Raw genomic sequence first — 20012 nt, 5'->3', positions numbered from 1 at the left:
AACCCCAAGGCTACGCTAGAGGCAGGAAATATCGTATCTCTGATGCAGTACAGGCAAGACCACCAGCTATTCAAAAGTGTTCAACCGCTAGAATGTAAAAATGCGTACTGTAAAAAGGAGACTAATCAAATCTAAAGAGAGATAAAAACACAGTAAAAGGGAGAGAAAAGAAGATCTTGGCTAGGGAGGGGAGTCAGGAATCCCCAAACACAGCTTACAGTGGGAGACACCCCAACCCTCACCGCCCTGCCCCTACTCCAGAGGGAAATTAAAAATCTTAGAACTGAAAATAAAAACCACTTTCATGGAGGAAACTGAGAACCAGTTCAACCATCCAGGAATCGTCTGCCAATATCAAAGGTAAAGTGCGGGGAAGTCTGTACTTAGTACGCAGAACCAAAAGAAGGGGGCATTCCACCAAAATGTGGGCTACTGACTGGAAGGCTCCACAACCACAAAGTAAGGGTGGCTCACTACGGAAAGGAAAACCATGGGTAAGCCTGGTATGGCTGATGCAGAGAAGACACAGGGTGGTCGAGTCCTTTCGGGACAGGCGGAAGGAAGAACGCCATGGAACAGGTGTCACATTAACCGCACGAAGTTTATTAGACGGGGAGGTAGCCTCCCAAGAGTTTGCCCATGATTGTGCGAAGTGGGATTTGATATGAAGCCGTAAATCTGCCGCAGGAGGGGTTACAGAGAAAGGGTGGGGGGGTTAAGTGACTGCTCCCCCAGCCAAACAATCAGCAAGCTCATTACCTGGGATACCCACATGGCCAGGGACCCAAAGGAAGTCAACGGAACAAGCAGCATGGTGAAGATCAGCAAGACGGTAGTGGATGCCCGAGACCAAGGGATGGTGGGAAAAACACCGGTCAATAGCCTGAAGGCCACTCCTTGAGTCCATACATAACAAGACGCTGTTGAGCTTGGACTGTTTAATAAAGGTAAGGGCTTGGAAAATTGCCATCAATTACGCAGTAAACACCCCACATGCAGTTGGCAGGAAATAATTTTCCATGCCAACAGAGGACGTGAAGGCATATCCCACATGATCAGCAGATTTAGAGCCATCGGTGTAAAAAACAACAGCATCCCGAAACTCCCACAAAATTTGGTGGAAAAAACAACGGAACACCATTGAGGGAATGGAATATTTTGGACCTCCCGAGAGCGGGAATCAGGTGGGCGACATCCTTCGTCTGGGTACAGGATAGAATACGAAGGATGAGTGGGAGAGGAACGGACAGCAATTGCACAAGAAACCAGAAGCTGGGACTGCCAAACAGAAAAGGGGGGGGGGGGGGGACCCAGCTTCAGCCAGGAGACTATCAACAGGGCTAGTAGGGAAGGCACTGGTGACCAAATGGATACGACGATGCTGAACCAGATCCAGGAGGCGCAGTGTGGAAGGAGCAGCCGAACCATAAACTTGACAACCATAGTCCAAGTGAGACAGCACTAAAGCCCAATAAAGGCGGAGAAGAGTGGATCCTACCTTCAGAAGTCTGATATGTGGCAGCCAAGTGAGCTTGTTGTCAAAAAGAAGACCCAGGAAATGAAACCTTGGGACCACAGGTAATTGTTGTGCATCAAGATAGAGTTCCGGATCGGGATGGACTGTAGTGCGGCGACAGAAGTGGACCACGCGTGATTTTAAAGGAGAGAATTGAAACGCGTGTGAGAGGGTCCATGCAGAGGCATGCTGTATAGCACCCTGGAGCTGCCGCTCTACAGAGGCCATCGAAGAGGAACTAACCCAAATGCAGAAATCATCCACATACAGAGCAGGAGTGGCCAAAGGACCGACAGAGGACACAAGCCCATCTATAACAATGAGGAAAAGAAGTACGCTCAATACAGAACCTTGTGGGATGCCATTCTCCTGGGTCCGTGGGGAACTAAGAACAGTACCAACCCGAACCCTGATGGAACAGGAACTGGCGGATAAAAATCTGGAGTGGGCCTTGAAGACGCCACCCATGAAGTGTAAGTATGATATGATGGCACCAACCCGTCATAGGCCTTGCGAAGGTTGAAAAATACCAAAACCAAATGGCGGCACTGGGAAAAAGCCTGCTGAACTGCGGATTCCAAGCAAAGTAAATAATCGATTGGAGACCGTCCCTCTCAGAAGCCACATTTGTAAGGGGACAAAAGATCCCGAGATCCAAGGACCCAATTGAGCCAACAGGCTACCATCCATTCAAGTAACTTGCAAACAACATTTGTCAGACTAATTGGCCTATATCTTTCGACAAACAGGTGTTTCTTACCTGGCTTAAGGACGGATGCTATCCTTCCACTGAGAAGGGAAGTCACCCTGGAGCCAAATACGGTTAAGCACCCGGAGAAGATGTTGTCATCGTGGAGGACTGAGATGTTGAAGCAATTGGTTATGAATGGAGTCCGGGCCAGGGGCTGTATCATGAGAAGAAGAATGTGCGGAAAGAACTTCCCATTCAGTCAAAGGTTCGTTGTAAGATTCTGACTGACAAGGGGTAAAACATGAGTTGGAAGCTTCGGTCCACTGTTTCTGGTGAAGGAAAGCAGCCGAATAGGAGATTGCTGCTGATGCTGATGCTGTTGCAAAATGGGTCGCAAGATGTCCCACGAGAAGCAACTGGTCTGTGAAAATCCATCCGGGAGGGCAAGGCCCGAGATGGTAGACTGCCGATGGCAACCTTGGAGAGAGTGACACAGAGCCAGTAGAACTGAGGGAAGAAACAAAGCATTCCCAACACACCCGTTTGCTCCATTTGATTAAGTAACAGGCTTCGGCACGAAGGCATTAAAAAGTAATAAGTTTGGCAACGGATGGGTATCTCTTAAGGTGTTGCAAAGCTCGACGGCGATCACGGATGGCAATGGCAATGGTTATACTCCACCACGGGACTTGCCGGCGGCAAAATGGTCCAGATGAGCATGGGATAGCAAGGCTAGCAGCATGAACAATTGCATCAGACACACCACATAGGACATCATCAATACAGCCCAACAAAGAGGGGAAAAAAACAACCTGTGCAGAATATAGAGGCCAATCGGCGCATTGGAAAGACCAATGAGGTAACATGTCCATTGGGGAGCGGGAAGGTAGCAAGAGAATCAACGCGAAGTGGTCACTACTGCAAAGGTGTATGGAAGGGAGGAGGGAGGGAGAAGAAAGAGAAAGATCAATGGCAGAGAAAGATCAATGGCAGAAAAGGTACCACGACCAGAACTGAAATGGGTAGTGGAGCCATAGGCACAAGTCGTGGTCTGCAAGAAACTGGTCTATGAGTAGACCCTGACTAGATGGAAATGCACTGCCCCACAAGGGATGATGAGCATTAAAATCCCCGAGAGGGAGGAAGTTGCTGATGAAGGGCAGTTAAGGCAGCAGGTGTAAGAGTCCTGACAGTAGGGAGATAAAGATTCCAAACTGTGACCCCCAGAGTCCAGGTGGACCCTAACAGGAACCACTTCCAATGTAGTTTGAAGAGGAACCACATGCTAGCAATTTCCGTACGGACCAACGTACATGTCACCAGATGTCCGCAGGGAGCTGACCCGATTCGAAAGAAAGCACGGAACCCATGGATGGTCGGTGAGTGATCATCAGTAAAATGAGATTCCTGTAGAATGATGATTGAAATGTAGGGTGAACAGGCTAAAGCCAGTCATGTCACCGGGTCACCAGCTGTCACCGACAAGGAGGGGGCGACATCCGTGAACAGCAGGTCAGAGCCAGGGATGGGACCAGTGGTGACACCAAAGTCTCCTTGTCCTGGGACTTATGTTTCTTCTTCTTTTCTGTTTGAGATTGAGGAAGGCTGTGCTGCAAAAAGGAGCCAGTTGCAACAAGATCTGGAACAAAAAGAGAGTGGGCGACATGGGGGCCCACAGACCGTGGTTCTCATGGTCATCGTGTGGCGGCAGACCTTTGGCCGGGAAGGTGCTGGGAAGGGGGGTCCTGGGAGGGGCGCCCTTAACCAGCAGACGTGGGAGCACTTCTCCGGCTGGGGAGGTGGAGCGGCGCCAAGAGGGGAGAGTGTGGGAACCGCAGGGGAGGGGTTCAGGACTGGGGCAAGGAAGGGGGAGGAAGGGGTGAAGATGTAACTAAAGCATAGCTACATGTCATTGACACAGGATGAAGACGTGCATACTTCTTATGAGCTTCAGTGTAGGTTAGATGATCAAGGGACTTATACTGGGAAGACGTGTCCAAAACGCAAGCACTTAAAACATCTCATAGGTGGTGGGATGTATGGCTTGACATCACATCGATAAACCACAATCTTGACCTTCTCAGGGAGGGTATCCCCTTCAAAGGCCAGGATAAAGGCACTAGTATCAAAGTGAACACCCCGCCGTCCTAGATTGTCACTAAGTTCTTCATCAGGTTGAAGGATGAGGTCCGTGTGAAAAATTACACCTTGAACCATATTCAAAGACTAGTGGGGGGTAATGGACACAGGAATTGTGCCAAGATGGTCACAGGCACAAAGGGCCGCAGACTGGGCAGCTGATGCAAACAATGGTTCAAATGGCTCTGAGCACTATGGGACTTAACTTCTGAGGTCATCAATCCCCTAGAACTTAGAACTAATTAAACCTACCTAACCTAAGGACATCACACACATCCATGCCCGAGGCAGGATTCAAACCTGCGACCATAGCGGACGCGTGGTTCCAGACTGAAGCGCCTAGAACCGCTCGGCCACTTCAGCCGGCGCAGCTGATGCAGTTTTGATCAACATCTTGCTCAGAGAGTCCATTTCGCCAAACTTGTATTCAATGTGTTCCACAAAAAATAAAGCTTTGGTATTGGTAAAAGTATTCCCATCAGTCCTGGTGCAAACCAGATAGCGGGGGAAAGGTTTCGCCCTGAGCTGACGAGCCTGACCCCCCTCCTAGGGGGTAGCCACGGAAGGGAGGGGCAGAAGAAGCAGCACTAAAAGAATCATTTCCATTCAAAGAGATGGCCATAGAAGACAAGAATTCTGGACCTGAATGCGTTTCATTTGCATGGTGGCTGCCCTGATACCACCCACTCCGATCAGGGGCTCTCCCCATGGGCACCACCCAGCCCAGCAGGGGCCATCTGGCATGGCGACCATTGGCGGGAGTTCCGATGCTCCAGGATGACAACCACTCCTAGGCTTACATGAGGAGATCACAGCTCAGGTATCAGAAGTGTGATCCCTGTGTTTCCAGGGGGCTCAACCAAAAGGGTACATGGTGACTCCACTACACGGACTGGCTATGCACCCTAGCATCAGACAACGACTTGAAGGAAAAGATGGAAGGAACTAGGAGGGCACACGCCGGAGACACTAGGTAAGGTGCTCTTCCCCAAATGGCTCACACTACGGATCAGAAATTTAGTAATGGAGGACAAACACCAGAGGGGGACCAGAGAATGCTGAAAGGATGAGGTAATGACTCAACAAAACCAAATCGCAAAGCTAACATAACCAGGAGGATTGCGTGGCCAACATAAAGGAGGACATCAAGAGAGGGAGAGGAGAGGGTGGAAGGGAAAGAGCAAGGACAGGAAAGGAGAGGAAGGCAAAGGAAATGCAACCTGGGAAAGAAGTAACACTGGAATAGCTCAGGGCCCTGTGCTTGCCATGCACATACTCACGAAAGCACTGTGAGCCCCCCTGGGGGGCTTACTGCTTGTTCCCCACACTACAATATCATCAGCAAACAGTAACAGCTTCATCCTCCTTCCTCTATGGGCTTCTATTGTCTCTTTGACTATTTCGACTGTCACCATTATAAATAGTAGTGGTGACATCACACTTCCTTGTCTTAGTCCCTTAACATTCTTAAACCATACAGATCTTCCAACTGGTGTCTGCACACAACTAGAGCTTTTTTCATACATTGCCTGGATGACTTCAAGTGTTTGCTTTCCAACTCCCTTTCTCTTCAAGGTGGCCCATACCTTTCTCCTGGGAACACTGTCATATACTTTCACTAAGTCGAGAAATATCATCACCAGATCTTTCCCATACTCCCAATGTCTTTCCATCAACTGTCTCATACTAAAGATTAGGTCTACTGTTGATCTACCATGATGAAAGCCATAGTGCTCCTCTTCTAACTGCCCTTCCACTTCCTGTCTCACTCTTCTTTCCAGTATCCTCTCCATTATTTTTGCTACTTGGGATATAAATGTAATCCCTTGATAGTTGTCACACACTTTCCTGTCACCCTTCTTGAAAACTGGGATTATTATTCCCTTTCCCCGTTCTTCAGGTACACATTTTCGGGTCCAAATGCATCTTATTAGTCTGTATAGCCACTGTAGACTAACTGGTCCAGCTGCCTTTATCATCTCCACAGTAATTTCATCTATCCCAGGTGCCTTTCCTGTTTTCATTTTTCTCAGAGCTAGTTCCACTTCTAACATCATTATATCCTCCTCTTCTTCCAGACCTCTGCCGTACTTCTATTCCCTTTCCACTGCCGTTCTTCACATTTAGTAATTTATCAAAGCACTCTTTCCATCTTTTCCTTATCTCCTCTGGTTGCATTAATAGCTGTCTGCTTTCCCCTTTCACTAGCTTTGTGTATGTTTTTTTCTTCCTCATACTCTTTGTAATTCCATGTATCAACCTCTTACCACTAGTAAAATCTCTTTCCAACTCTCGGGTCAATTTCTCTGAGCTTTTCCTCTTTTCTTCTACTACCATTTTCTTACACTTATTTTTACTATCCTGGTATTTCCTTTTACTTTCAGCTGTTCCGTCTCTGTTCCATTCATGCCAGGCTTTCTTCTTTTCTTTTATTGCCTCCTTCACCCTCTCATTCCACCATGGTGTCTCCTTTTCCTTTACCCTTCCGGACACACTGCCACAGGTCTTCTCAGCAGAGCTTACAAACGCTTCTTTGAACTTACCCCATTCCTCTTCCACATGGCCATACACGGTGTTAGGGATTTTACATTTAAGTAACTCCTTAAACTTTTCTTGTACTAAGCCATCCTTTTGTTTCCACATTTTTATTTGCCTTTCCCTTTCTTTCTTTATGTCTTTCAATTCATCAAATCTCATCTTTACCACCACCACTCGGTGGTCTCCATCTAAAGCCTCTCCCGGGAGTGCAGTTACATCCGTCAGCTGTCTCCGATTTTTCTTTTCCAGCAGAAAGTAGCCAATGACCGTCTTCGTCCGTCTATCACCCCATCCACATCTCGTGATCTTTTGGCTATTTTTTTTACGGAACCATGTATTGCCCACAATCAGACCGTTTCTTTCACAGAAATCAACCAGTTTCTCTCCTTCCTCATTTTTCCTCCCATATCCATATGGGCCAATTATCTCCTCCTTCTCTATTCTTTCTTTGCCTACTTGTGCATTTAGGTCACCCATCACTATTGCTTCCACATCTGTAATTGTCTTCTGTAACAGCTCTAGAAAATCCTCTGTGTTTTCTTTATTTCCTGTTTGTGATGCATATACTTGGATGAAGTCCTTCACTACATTCCTTGTCCTCAGCCGAATCCTCATCACCCTATCACCTGTGTATTCTACTGCTTCCACACATATTCCTCTAGGTTTGATTTTACTGTGATACCTACTCCATTTTTGGCTTCTTGTGCACCACTCCAGTAGTGTGTGTAGCCCTTCCTCATTTTCCTCCTTCCTCTTCCCTTCCATCTAACTTCACTAAGTCCCATCAGTTCTAAGTTCTCCTTTTCCATGAAGTCTATCAACTCTTCCACCTTCCCAGTAAGGGTCGTCACATTAATGATACGCACCTTCATTGTATTGGTGCCTAGTCGCCCATTTCTCACAGTTTCCCCAGTACCCCAACTGGGCGTTGCTTGCAGGGAATGCCCTAACCTTTTCCGAGGCTGGTTTTGAAGTACCATTTCAAACTCCGCCAGTGCCAGTCCCATGCCCAGGGCCTCACCTTGCAAGTGGCAAGGCAGGAGGAGGGGGAGGAGTAACAACCTCGTTAAAATATCTTGGTCCATCTGGCTCCAGATGGTAGTACCCTGTAAGGGTCCCTCACCAGGGTAACAGGTGAAGACAGACAACAATTGGGAAGTGGAGGAGGATTTTACAAGTCCCAACATTGGAAAAGCAGAACAACTGTCTTCGTATCTTACTTCCCGTAGCTCTGTACTCCAGAGGGGCGGTTACAAATAGTGTCTGTTCTCCACGTTAGGAGCGGCCTAAACATATGCTGGCAGCAGCTCTAAAATGCCTTTTGGAGTGGCTGCTCCATCTTAATAACAGCCTAGGAGGACTTCAGTTTGATAGTAATAAAGCGGCGCAAATGGAGATGAGGTGTGGCTCTGCCAACAAGGTCAAACATTCCACAGTTACGGTCAACATGAACTGGTTTCTTTACTTGGGAGAAATGTGTTGTTGCCAGGGTGACTACGTCGCAAAATAAATATGCAGACATGAAGAATAAAGATGTAGAATGTTAATAACGTTTGTTTCATTCAAAAAGCTGTACGAGTTTTCAGATCAAAATTCAGAGGCATTATTTTTCAGGGTGCCCTAGTAGTATGAATAGTAGAAAATGGAGCACAGATCTATTTCAAAGCACAGTTCACACAGTTTTGGATCAAAACTAATGTGTAACAAGATGCATTTCCATGGCCAAGAGACTTCTTGCATGCTAATATTTCGCCCTCAGCTTCAAACTCCGTACGTAAGTAATTAATTAACATTGTGTAATAAGAGCACACCTTTTCAAGAAGTCAATCATGACAATGTACTGACAGGTGAGGGGTGGTGGTGTGACAAGACATGCTCCCATTTCCTAACCTGCAACACAAACTTTTTAAAATGTTTTGCTGCTCTTTCCTTGGCACTTAGTGAAGTAACATTGTACTCGGCAGCTGAACAAAACTGAGACAAGATTCTGACAGTTTTACGAGAGGATAGATAGCTACTCACTACATAGCAGAGACATTGAGTTGCAGGTATGCACAACAAAAAGACTATCAAGCAAGTAAGCTTTCGGCCAAAAAGGCCTTTGTCAGGATTAGGCAAAACACACACACACACACACACACACACACACACACACACACACGCGCGTACGCACGCACGTGACCACAGTCTCCAGCTGCTGAGGCCATACTGTGAGGAGCAGTGCATGATCGGAGAAGCAAGCATTTTTGCTGTCTGGGGAATGTTTCACCTCAAAACTCACTTCAACATCATTCTTGAAATCCCTACTATGCATTTTGTTCTTCACCTGAAGAAAAGAGGAGGACTGGTTGCCATTGCACAAGAATGGGGGAGAGATGGACAGGGGGCAAAATTTGATAACCCAATGAAACAGCATGTGTAACTATGTCAGACAGCTTGCCATGAAGCTTCAGCAATGGTGGATCCACATGTTTCCGATGCTTGCTTTGCTACTTTGTCTCAGTGTCACCAATATACCCAGCATTCACCCGTAGTATTAAATGACCAAAGAAGCATGACACAGCTGCAACATTTCCACTACTATCTCCATTTGGCAGACTTTTTGAAAGCATGTGAGCAGTCACTGACACCGATGGGTAGTGCTGACATTTGGAGTGTTCATAATGTCGTGCTACGTAATGAAAACTGATCCACGACTTATTTTGGCTTTTTCCTCCATCATCATGGTTGTGAAACCAGCACGAGTGCCTCCTATTGAGATTTCCAGTTCTTCATAGAAAATTGTGTGTCACTTGTTTCATTATCATTCATACTTGTACTTGTGCACCAACTCAGCATTGACTGCTACAGTGTTGTTGATCTTCAAATGCAGAATATGAATTATTGCACAATACTCCACTTTATCAACGAGCTGCAAGTATTTATTTTGGAGTCTGTGGTGGTATGCTATGGCACTAAGGCAAGGAGATTTCAATATGTAGCTTGACGCAGACATGTATCTGCAAAAACTAAGAATTTAATTGTATAACTTTACTTTTTCGAGGCAACAATTAAAACATTATGATTACCCCTCTTAAACGAAAAATTGTGCTTAGTTTGTGACTGATGAGTACACTCTCTCTCTCTCTCTCTCTCTCTCTCTCTCTCTCTCTCTCTCTCTCTCTCTCACACACACACACACACACACACACACACACAGAGAGAGAGAGAGAGAGAGAGAGAGAGATATTAATTTTGTCGTAGTTTGTAACCACACTGTAACAGTACAGTACATCCATAGAGAGATCAACATCAGAAGAATGTTCACAGTTGTAAATGATTTTCTAAAATGTGAGACTAGTTAATTGTTAAATGTTGCCACAAAATTTATATCACCTACAGACAAGTGGAAAGGACATCCTTTATGCTCAAGCAAATCAAAACTAATTTTAATGCATGTTGTTTCACACACTATATTACTGAAGAAAAAAATAGTTTTCTTGAGTTTGAGGAATTTAAATTAAAACCAAGTACTGCTCACGCTTCCAAAAGTAAGGATACGTAAGGGTCCAATAATTACATGGCCTGACTTGACAAAGCAGTAGCATATTACTGCAGTCGATCTGTAAAAGTTTTAAGTGATATTCAGGCCAGATGGCATATGGCCTTACTGTTCCTTCAAATGAGAGATAATGAAAACAAAATATTATAAGTGTGTGTGTGTGTGTGTGTGTGTGTGTGTGTGTGTGTGTGTGTGTGTGTGTGTGGGACGGAGGGGGGGGGGGGGGGGGGGGGAAGAAGAAGAAGAAAGTGATTTCAGGTGTGCCGCAGGGGAGTGTCATAGGACTGTTGTTATTCACAATATACATAAATGACCTTGTGGATAACATCGGCAGTTCACTGCGGCTTTTTGCGGATGATGCCGTGGTATATCGAGAGGTTTTAACAATGGAAAATTGTACTGAAATGCAGGAGGATCTGCAGTGAATTGATGCATGGTGCAGGGAATGGCAATTGAATCTCAATGTAGACAAGTGTAATGTGCTGCGAATACACAGAAAGAAAGATGCCTTATTTAGCTACAATATAGCAGGTCAGTAACTGGAAGCAGTTAATTCCATAAATTATATGGGAGTAGGCATTAGGAGTGATTTAAAATGGAATGATCATATAAAGTTGATCATCGGTAAAGCAGATGCCAGACAGATTCATTGGAAGAATCCTAATGAAATGCAATCTGAAAACAAAGGAAGTACGTTACAGTACACTTGTTCGCCCACTGTTTGAATACTGCTCACCAGTGTGGGATCCGTACCAGATAGGGTTGTTAGAAGAGATAGATAAGATCCAACGGAGAGCAGCACGCTTCATTACAGGATCATTTAGTAATCGCAAAAGATGATAGATAAACTCCAGTGGAAGACTCTGCAGGAGAGATGCTCAGTAGCTCGGTACGGGCTTTTGTTGAAGTTTCGAGAACATACCTTCATGGAGGAGTCAAGCAGTATATTGCTCCCTCCTACGTATATCTCGTGAAGAGACCATGAGGATAAAATCAGAGAGATTAGAGCCCACACAGAGGCATACTGATAATCTTTCTTTCCATGAACAATACGAGACTGGAATAGAAGGGAGAACCGATAGACATACTCACGGTACCCTCCTCCACACACCATCAGGTGGCTTGCGGAGTATGGATGTAGATGTAGATGTAGAATTCATTAAAAGTGTTTTCTGGGGTTAAAGATTTTGAACTGTCAAATGTCTCAAGTTTTGGCAATTACTATTCTCAATTTTTGAGAATGGAACATTCCTGTCACACAGCATAGAAAGGTTGTAACTGACAGCCAAGAACAGATGAGAGTAGATTCCATTATGATTACATTCTTTTATGACAGTTACACAAATTATGCACTTCCAAACTATAACTGGCTGACTGCTGTGTTCCAGATGATACATAACAGCCCAAAAGAAGCAAATATTGGTCACAGTATTGTTGGTTCTATTCAGAAGTGGTAGAAAGAAATTAAGATTATACTTGAACGTCCCATTTACAATGACATCATTAGAGATGGTGCGAAACTTTGGGTAGGGAAGCGATGTGGAAGGAAATAGGTTGTGACCTTTTAGAAATAAACACTCTGGCATTTTTCATATGTGGTTCAAGGAAACAAGAGTTGGATAACTAGTTCACTACTGTGAACTGAATATGAATCCAACACATTAACCAGTGGCATTCCCCGCATCATTTGTTGGAGACAGTTAATGTCAATTGGACGTTAGGTGTACACTACTACTGTGTAGTGAATGTGAACTCAATGCTTTAACCACTGCCTTTCCCTGCATGATTTGTTAAGAGTTGGTTCACGTGTATCAAAATATTAGGTGACTGTGGCTGAGTTTTTAATTACACAGATTTTAATAAGATCTTTGAATTTCACTTTGGGGAAAGAGCAGGACTCAAGTGTTGGGTGTAGGGGATGAGGAAGATTATTCAACTGTTAAGTAATGTATGGGGGAATTGCTTAGTAAAATGTTAAATTAAAATAATTATTCTGGTTTTTATTATATCTTATCTTTCAGGGAATTTTAAATATTTAATAAAGCAAGGAAACAGAGTGCACATTATTGAAAGTACTTAAAATGTACTAGATTTACATTAAAACAATTATGAACTCACTCCATTTACCTTCACACACAAAATAAAAGAATGTATTAAAGTGGGGAGGAAGGACGTATTTTTTATAGTCTCAGTCAGACATTGAAAAGGATAGTTCAGCAGCGAAAGAACTTGTGCACAAGTAAACTGGTCCTACTCTATTTGCTTCTACATTCTTCTTTGTTTTTTTCCATTATAGTCGGTTAACAGTCTGAGATTTCAGCTCAAAACCTTGTTAAAATTTCCTTTCTGATTTCTCTTTCATGCTGCCTTTTTGGGTTTCCTTGGCTGACAGTCCAGGGTAACTTTTATCGCTTGTTTTAAGCCCAGTTCCTTCATCCTTTGTCTCTCTTTTGACCGAGGCATACAAAAGTTACAAAAGTTGTAATTTATGTCTTTTTATGATTATGTCCCCTGCCAACAGATAAACAGAAGTTTTGTTTTATATCTTTATTTGACTGAAGTTTAACTTTGGGGACATTTCCCTTTTTTTGATGTAAGTTATGATAATAATCTGATACTCAAATGTTACTAAATTTGCAATACCATTCTTTCTATTTCTCATTTTAGTTCATGTTGTTGTTGTGGTCTTCAGTCCTGAGACTGGTTTGATGCAGCTCTCCATGCTACCCTATCCTGTGCAAGCTTCGTCATCTCCCAGTACTTACTGCATCCTCCATCCTCCTGAATCTGCTAAGTGTATTCATCTCTATCAAGAGGAAAAAGAATATAAAGAGAGGAAACACATATCAATAATCAGTTCCTAGTGGCAAAGATGACGTAACTTACCTGGTTCCAACATGTCCTCTGAGAGTGGTTGCCGACTGAAAGGATCTGTAGATGAATTGAGAAGGTGACGCACTATAACAGCACGATCCATAACTTTCCCTGATGGAAGCAGTACGGGATCTTCCATCAATGTATCCATCAATGGATCTGAAGCATACAATGAGCCACATACAGCTCTCAAACATTAAATGGTAAATGCATTAAAAGGCTTTGTACAGTAACTACACAAATGAAATTACTTATGTACACGAACGGTAGGTTAGAAAAGTAGATCACAATAGATTTCCTACATGTTCAGTTCAAAAAAGTTCATCTTCAATAACATTTCAGGCATTTAGTTCAAAGATGATGAAGCAATACAAAGTAAGAGATCAAGAGAAAGAGAAACAACAAAATTTGATGTACACAACCAGTTGATGAGAGGAAGTTTATACTACACTTAAGGCTACCTATCAAAAGACTGCAACATTACACATGGCATAACAACTCTTCTCTCTTATTAGAAATGAAATGTGTGCACTGGTGCTATAAATTTGGGTGTGACAACTAACGCTCATCTATGACATATATGTCCTGCAAAGTTTTTAAGTGTACTTCATTTCAACAGCTTTTATGTTCACGGAAATTCATTTTTGGTCAGGTGTGTAGTTAGAATATCTTATTTGAGTACGACAAAAACTAACATACAAAGTTTAAATTATAATAATCCGTGACTATGTTAATAAACAATAAAATTCTGGTTAGAGATGAACAACCAAATTCATTATATTATCAACTTCCTGATAAGCCACTGCATTGTGTAATATAGAGTGTGATCCACTGATACTGATTTAGTAGCATATAACTCTATTAAAAAAATAAATATATGAATCTTTGCAAATAAATCAAAAGCTTATTTACTAGCATATAACTGTATTAAATAAATAAATGTATGAAACTTTGCAAATAAATCAAAAGCTACAGAAGATAGATGAAGTAGCCATATTTTACATCAATTCCTGTATCAGAATTTGGTTAATGGCTATGGTCAGAAGGATGAATCTTTAACTTTTTTGCACACTTTCTACTTTCTTCAGAGACTAAAGAAATATGTGCATTGTGCTGCTCTCTCCTTTCACTCAAAGTACTGAGTATTACTGCTACATTTTATATCTCTGTGTCAAGAGTTATTTTATTTACATGCTTATTTGTTTTGCTAGTTTAATGAAATTAAAATTACCCCGAAATTCATCAGGTGCATCACTGTAATCAACTTCTTTCTTCAAATTCTGTACTGAAATGTCATGTGCTTTCTCAGCTAAGTTTCTGAATTGTTCAATCTCAGTTGGTGTTTTAATGGAACGTCTTTCCATTCGTGCTGCTGCATCTTCAAACAGTTCTTTCTTGAAGGACCGCTGCAATCAATAAACAGATAAATGAAATATGTGGCTTAAACTGATGGAAATTTAAGATCTGCCAAAAATGAAACTCTGGATTGTCTTCAAACCAGTGTTAGCAAGGTCTACCCTCAAAATCCGCATTCTATTTTAATAGAATTTCTATTACCATAAAACAACTAATTTATATGCATAATGTGAGGAACCACTTGCCTGTATGCTACAGTATGATTAAATTAAATTTTTGTTGTCAATACCTATTTTACCATTTTTGCCTAGGTAGTAATCAGATTTGGAAATATATTAAATCTTGATTCCAACAATCTATTTTTTATGACAGAATGATTAAAGCAGTTATCTTGTCTTGTCAACTTTGATTATGACTCTCTGGGAAATATCTTATTAAAGATCATGTAGTGATTATTAGAGGAGCTGGTAGAGATTTAGACTGTAACTTCAACTAAGTAACTGAGGATAACATTAGGTGCAATAGTGCAAATGCTTCTCACACTATTTTGACAACTGCATTACTCTTTGTGTTACAGGATAAGACTTGGCCAAGTGTTCTGTTGAATGTGTGAATGCAGAGATTCAGAATGCGATGATCACGCATAGGTTTTGTAACAGAGAAAGGTGCAATTAGACTTCATCTTATTATACCACACATGATACCATTATTATTATTAATTTTCTGGTCTCTGTTCATTAGTTGTGCATATGCATAAAGTAACTAGTTTCTTATTCACGCTGTATCTTACTGAACTTTATTATTTACAGTATAGTTTACCGATTGCTGATGATAATAGTATATTGGATGGAATTATTTTATTATGTGAAACCTTAATATTTTATTATGCCTGCATATTGTTTGTTTGTTTTAAGAATGATGACCTCCCCCCCCCCTCTCTCTCTCCCCTTTCACGCAAATATTTCCCTTTGCCTGAAAATTTAATCAGAATGCACTGATGTCATTGGTTCCCTATATTCCACTGTACAATTGAATATTGTTGTTATTATTTTGCATGGTGACTATTAAATGATCATTTTATTTACTACAATTGACAATATTTCATAATTAGTTATTTTAGTGCTTAAAGTGCAGACAAGAGTACAAAGCATATTTTTAAAATGAGTGACTATATTCGCATAAATTTTGTATCTAAAATTATTTTAAAAAATCACCTAAGAGCATTACCACATAAAGAAAAATTTACCTACCTCCAGAAAAAAATCAGGTCTGAAAGGGTTAATACACATTTGAACAAATATGTGTCATGCACAAAGCCTCAGAGAGTCTGTAACTAATCATCAACGAGTGCATGATCTACGTTCACGTAATCATTACACAATACTTTATGCAAGTCAGACACTATGATGTAATGTTGTGTGTCTGTCAGTTTTGTGTCCAAGAGTAAATACGACAGTTGGTACTTTAATAGTGGCAACTATTTATCTTGAACTTGTACAGTATAGATATGTGTCACAAAGTCTTAATGTCCTTTGAAGTAGTCACCAACAATGTGTATAACCCACTGCCATCAATGTGGAAGTCGTAGGGTACCCCTAACAGTGACAGTTACGTTGATAGTTCGAGTAGAGTGGTCTATTGCTCAACAAATTTCTGTAACAGTTTTGATATGAATGCCATGAAGTGTTTCCTTCAATTTCAGAATCAAGTTGAAGTAACAAGGGCTTCAGTTTCAGTAGTGTGGCAGGTGGTACAGCACTTTCTAGCCTTACCATTCATACAAATCAGAGACAACCTGCACTACATGTGACTGACCACTGACCTGCAAAATGACAAGTTGGTGCTGCAGATAGTATCATTGCTTTTTTTGTTTAAGCTTTTCACAGGCTGTGTTCCAAAAATGAACAGCTTAGAGAAAGAAGTGCCAACTCTTTCTGCAGGAGCCACCCTTCACTTTGCAGACAATGCTTGGGCACATATGGTGCAAGGTGTGACTGATTTATTCAATCTATGGGGTCAGAAGTGCTGTACTACCAACCAAAATCCCTGGACTTAAGCCCTTGTCACTTCAACTTGAGTTCTATACTGAAGAAAGCACTTCACGGCATCTGTTTCAGAATTGTTAGAGAGATTCATTGGGTAACAGACCAATCCAGTCAAACTATCAACACAATTGGCACAGCTAAGGGCATTCTACAACTTTCACTTAGCTCGCAATGGGTTATACACACTGTCGGTGACTACTTTGAAGGACAGAAAACTTTGGAACATGCATCTATATTGTATAAGTTGTATGTAAATAGTTGCCACTATTAAAGTTCCAATGCTCATACATGCAATTTTATCCAAAATAAATGTTTAATTACGGTGCCACACGTTAATATTCACTGGGCTAATAATAGCTTATATAGGCAGCTTACTGACCTGTGTCATTAAATTAAAGTATTCATTACTAACACACTGGTAATTTGGTCATTTAAAGTATTTATGAATAAGAAACATGAATGAAATGAAAGTTAATCTCAAATTGATTGTGTACAATCATTTTGCAACTGTTCAACATTCCTAATCATCATTAATGAGAAGAAGTAGAAGAAGAAGAAGAAGAAGAAGAAAGGTAAAGAAGAAATTCTACAAGATTTAAGAGGCATATGAACCAGATTGGTAGGTTACACTGCGACACATGAACTGCCTCCAACATGCTCACTACAAATCTGGTGTGGTCTACATTTGAATGTTTTTGTTAAAGAGTTACTTGCATAACTGATTTCCAGAAGCACTGTCTGCCCAAGCCATGTGATTTTCAATATTTATTTAGGATAGATTTTTCCGAAAGACTGAAGTGCCAAATAAATACAGAAATAGTTGCAACAATCAATACAGAAACAATAAATGGCAACCTGTACAGCTCAAAAAGTCATAGTCATAACACATCTGAAATTTTTCACGGAGAAATTTCGATAAGAAGCTTGTTACATAAGAAAGGTGAGCTTTTTGTACCACCAAAGGCAATTGAAACATCTAAAGGTGTTTCTACAGATGTGCTATGTGTAACTGAACATCATTTTGTAATTACAACTGAAAATTGTGGGTGAGCCATGCATCGATTTTTAATGATATTTTTAATATGACCCTGAAAAAGTGCTGAAAGGTCACAACACTCCGTGTCCCTGAAGGCTCTCTTTCATCATGTGATTTACACAACACGATATGGTTATGAATGAATGAAAAGTGATTTCAAGCTTCCCTCAGAATACCCACGATGTATTCAGCCACAGTACTGACATATTTTATAATGGGATTTTACAAACTGGTTTCCTTTGGTTTTTTTCGTACTCATATGATTTGAAGGTCTGTGTTCAGACATCAACTTCCTAAAGCAGTATGACGCATTTCTAAAAGTACATGACTTTGAAGTTTTTGGAGTAATATGGCTTGTAATCATGAAAAATTTGAAATGCTACATTCCAAACACATTAAAAAGCAAATACGGGAGAGGGGAAAAGAAAAGCAGCAGCACCATGGTGATCCTATGGTCCACTGCCCAGAAGTTTTGTCATTGTCAGCTTATTCAAGCAGTTCCTTGCAAATTTTCACTTCATGTTACTTCCTCTCTTCAATCAATATCAAACAATGAACAAACAACACTACAACTCAATGTCTGTTCAAGTTTCTTGGTTAAAATTTTATGGCACCATCAAGTCTCATCTTCAACTGATTACCGAGCACTTCTGAAATAAGAGAACCACTGTTAATACAATATCATTTCCCTAATCAAAAGTTTAAAGGTTTCCGAAAACATTTTCCCCATTTCAAGTGAAATTTCTTGTTACAGCCTTGCTTCCAAAAATCACGATATTGCCATAACTCATATCTTCCACATAAAAAGCTTGAAAATTAAATTAACTATCAACAATGTCAACAGTTGCTGGTGTGTGGCGGACTGAGTTCCAGGCAGATACAGTGCCACCACCTTAGCCATGATGCTACAGCAGATGCATGCCTTGGGCGGAAAAAAAGTTTCGTCACTCTCTTGAACAGATCTTACAAGTTGGTGACACTGAGGTTGAGCATTCTGCTATATATAGTTCTGCACATGCAGTTATTTTCTTCCCTGATGTCCTAAAGTGCAACCAGATGCTCGTGCTACTACTCCTCGCTGATTATACCACCTCCAATTGTTGTTAAACCGAACATCAGAACAATCTACGTCATATTTTGTCAACTGAAATTGTGCTGCTCTGCGATGATGATTAGCTCTAAGGTATAACACTGATCACAAGTTGTATCAGTTTTATCTACTATTTACATAATTATTGTTTGATTACAGGGCCATACCCATCACACTGTATCTCTTGGCTTGTTATCGTTTAATACCAAACTTGATGTTTTTAGATAAACATGCATTATTGTCTAATGAGTGGCTTGCAACTGAAGACAGCATATGGTAGAGGACTGGCTCCCAGCCTTTCTGAGACAATTATCCCTGAGGGCAGTCAGATATTAACTAGTACCCCGAACCTTCCCTCTACTATCATCCCCACCTAATCAAACTTTATAAAGAAAAAGAATTTTTTTGAACAATTTCATTTTCAAAATATTGAAAGGTAGATGATATTTAGTTTTTGTTGGTGTATTCTTAAAATGTGATCTAATGACTCAGTGCGACAACTGGTAAGGTTTATTTTTATTTTATTTTATTTATTTATTTATTTTTTTTTTTGTAGAAGGATGAAACAATTCTCAGACCATTGCAAGTGTTACCTAAAACTAGTTCACAGAAAAGAAAGCTAACTGTCAATAGTGAGGGCAGGCACCCCATTACAAAACATGCTTCCTCAGCACCCTAGCAACACTTGGTTCACCCACACCTGAACCATAATTCATAGCAACCAAATTAAAATGTGTGCACTATACAGGATATACAGGAATATACGGGTCTTAAAACTTTGTAGCATTTATAACATTCAACTTATAATTGTAAATAATAGATCAAATGAAAGAGCAACTCAAAAAGTTTTATTTGTTTTGTGTTTCATGTGTCGCACCAATAAACCAGTTTGGAAGGCTAGTCGTGAATTAGCAATTCCAAGCTCTAAAGCCTACAGACTACGGCTTATATGCCAACTGTGCAAAGGAAATGTTGCTGCGTGAGGATGGTCCTGTCGTCTTCAGTGATGAATCGACATGTCCCATACCTGGAAATGTGACTGAAAATAATGTGTGCATCTGGAGGGTAAGCGAATTCCTATGAGATGGCACAGTTGCAAGGCAAATTGAATTTTTCTTTGTGCCATATTCCTATGGAAGTTATTGGCCTTCATTTTTCAGTGAAGCAACTGTAACTGGTGTTTCTT

General features: G+C 41.3%; 1 protein-coding gene across 1 annotated transcript in view; it reads right to left on the bottom strand.

Annotated features, from left to right (window-relative positions):
- The window catches only part of LOC126161816 (ubiquitin conjugation factor E4 B), a 288976-nt gene that overhangs the window by 10855 nt on the left and 258109 nt on the right, over positions 1 to 20012 (bottom strand). Inside the window, exons 20-21 of the mRNA XM_049917917.1 lie at positions 14531 to 14705; positions 13312 to 13458 (exon numbers count right to left, since the gene is read on the bottom strand). Coding sequence (XP_049773874.1) covers positions 13312 to 13458; positions 14531 to 14705 — 322 coding nt within the window. The remainder of the gene's footprint in view (positions 1 to 13311; positions 13459 to 14530; positions 14706 to 20012) is intronic.

This window comes from Schistocerca cancellata, chromosome 2 (assembly GCF_023864275.1).
Source record: "Schistocerca cancellata isolate TAMUIC-IGC-003103 chromosome 2, iqSchCanc2.1, whole genome shotgun sequence".
NCBI classification, from domain to species: domain Eukaryota; kingdom Metazoa; phylum Arthropoda; class Insecta; order Orthoptera; family Acrididae; genus Schistocerca; species Schistocerca cancellata.
Note: the sequence above shows the minus strand (reverse complement) of the source record. Positions and strands in the feature narration are given on the sequence as shown.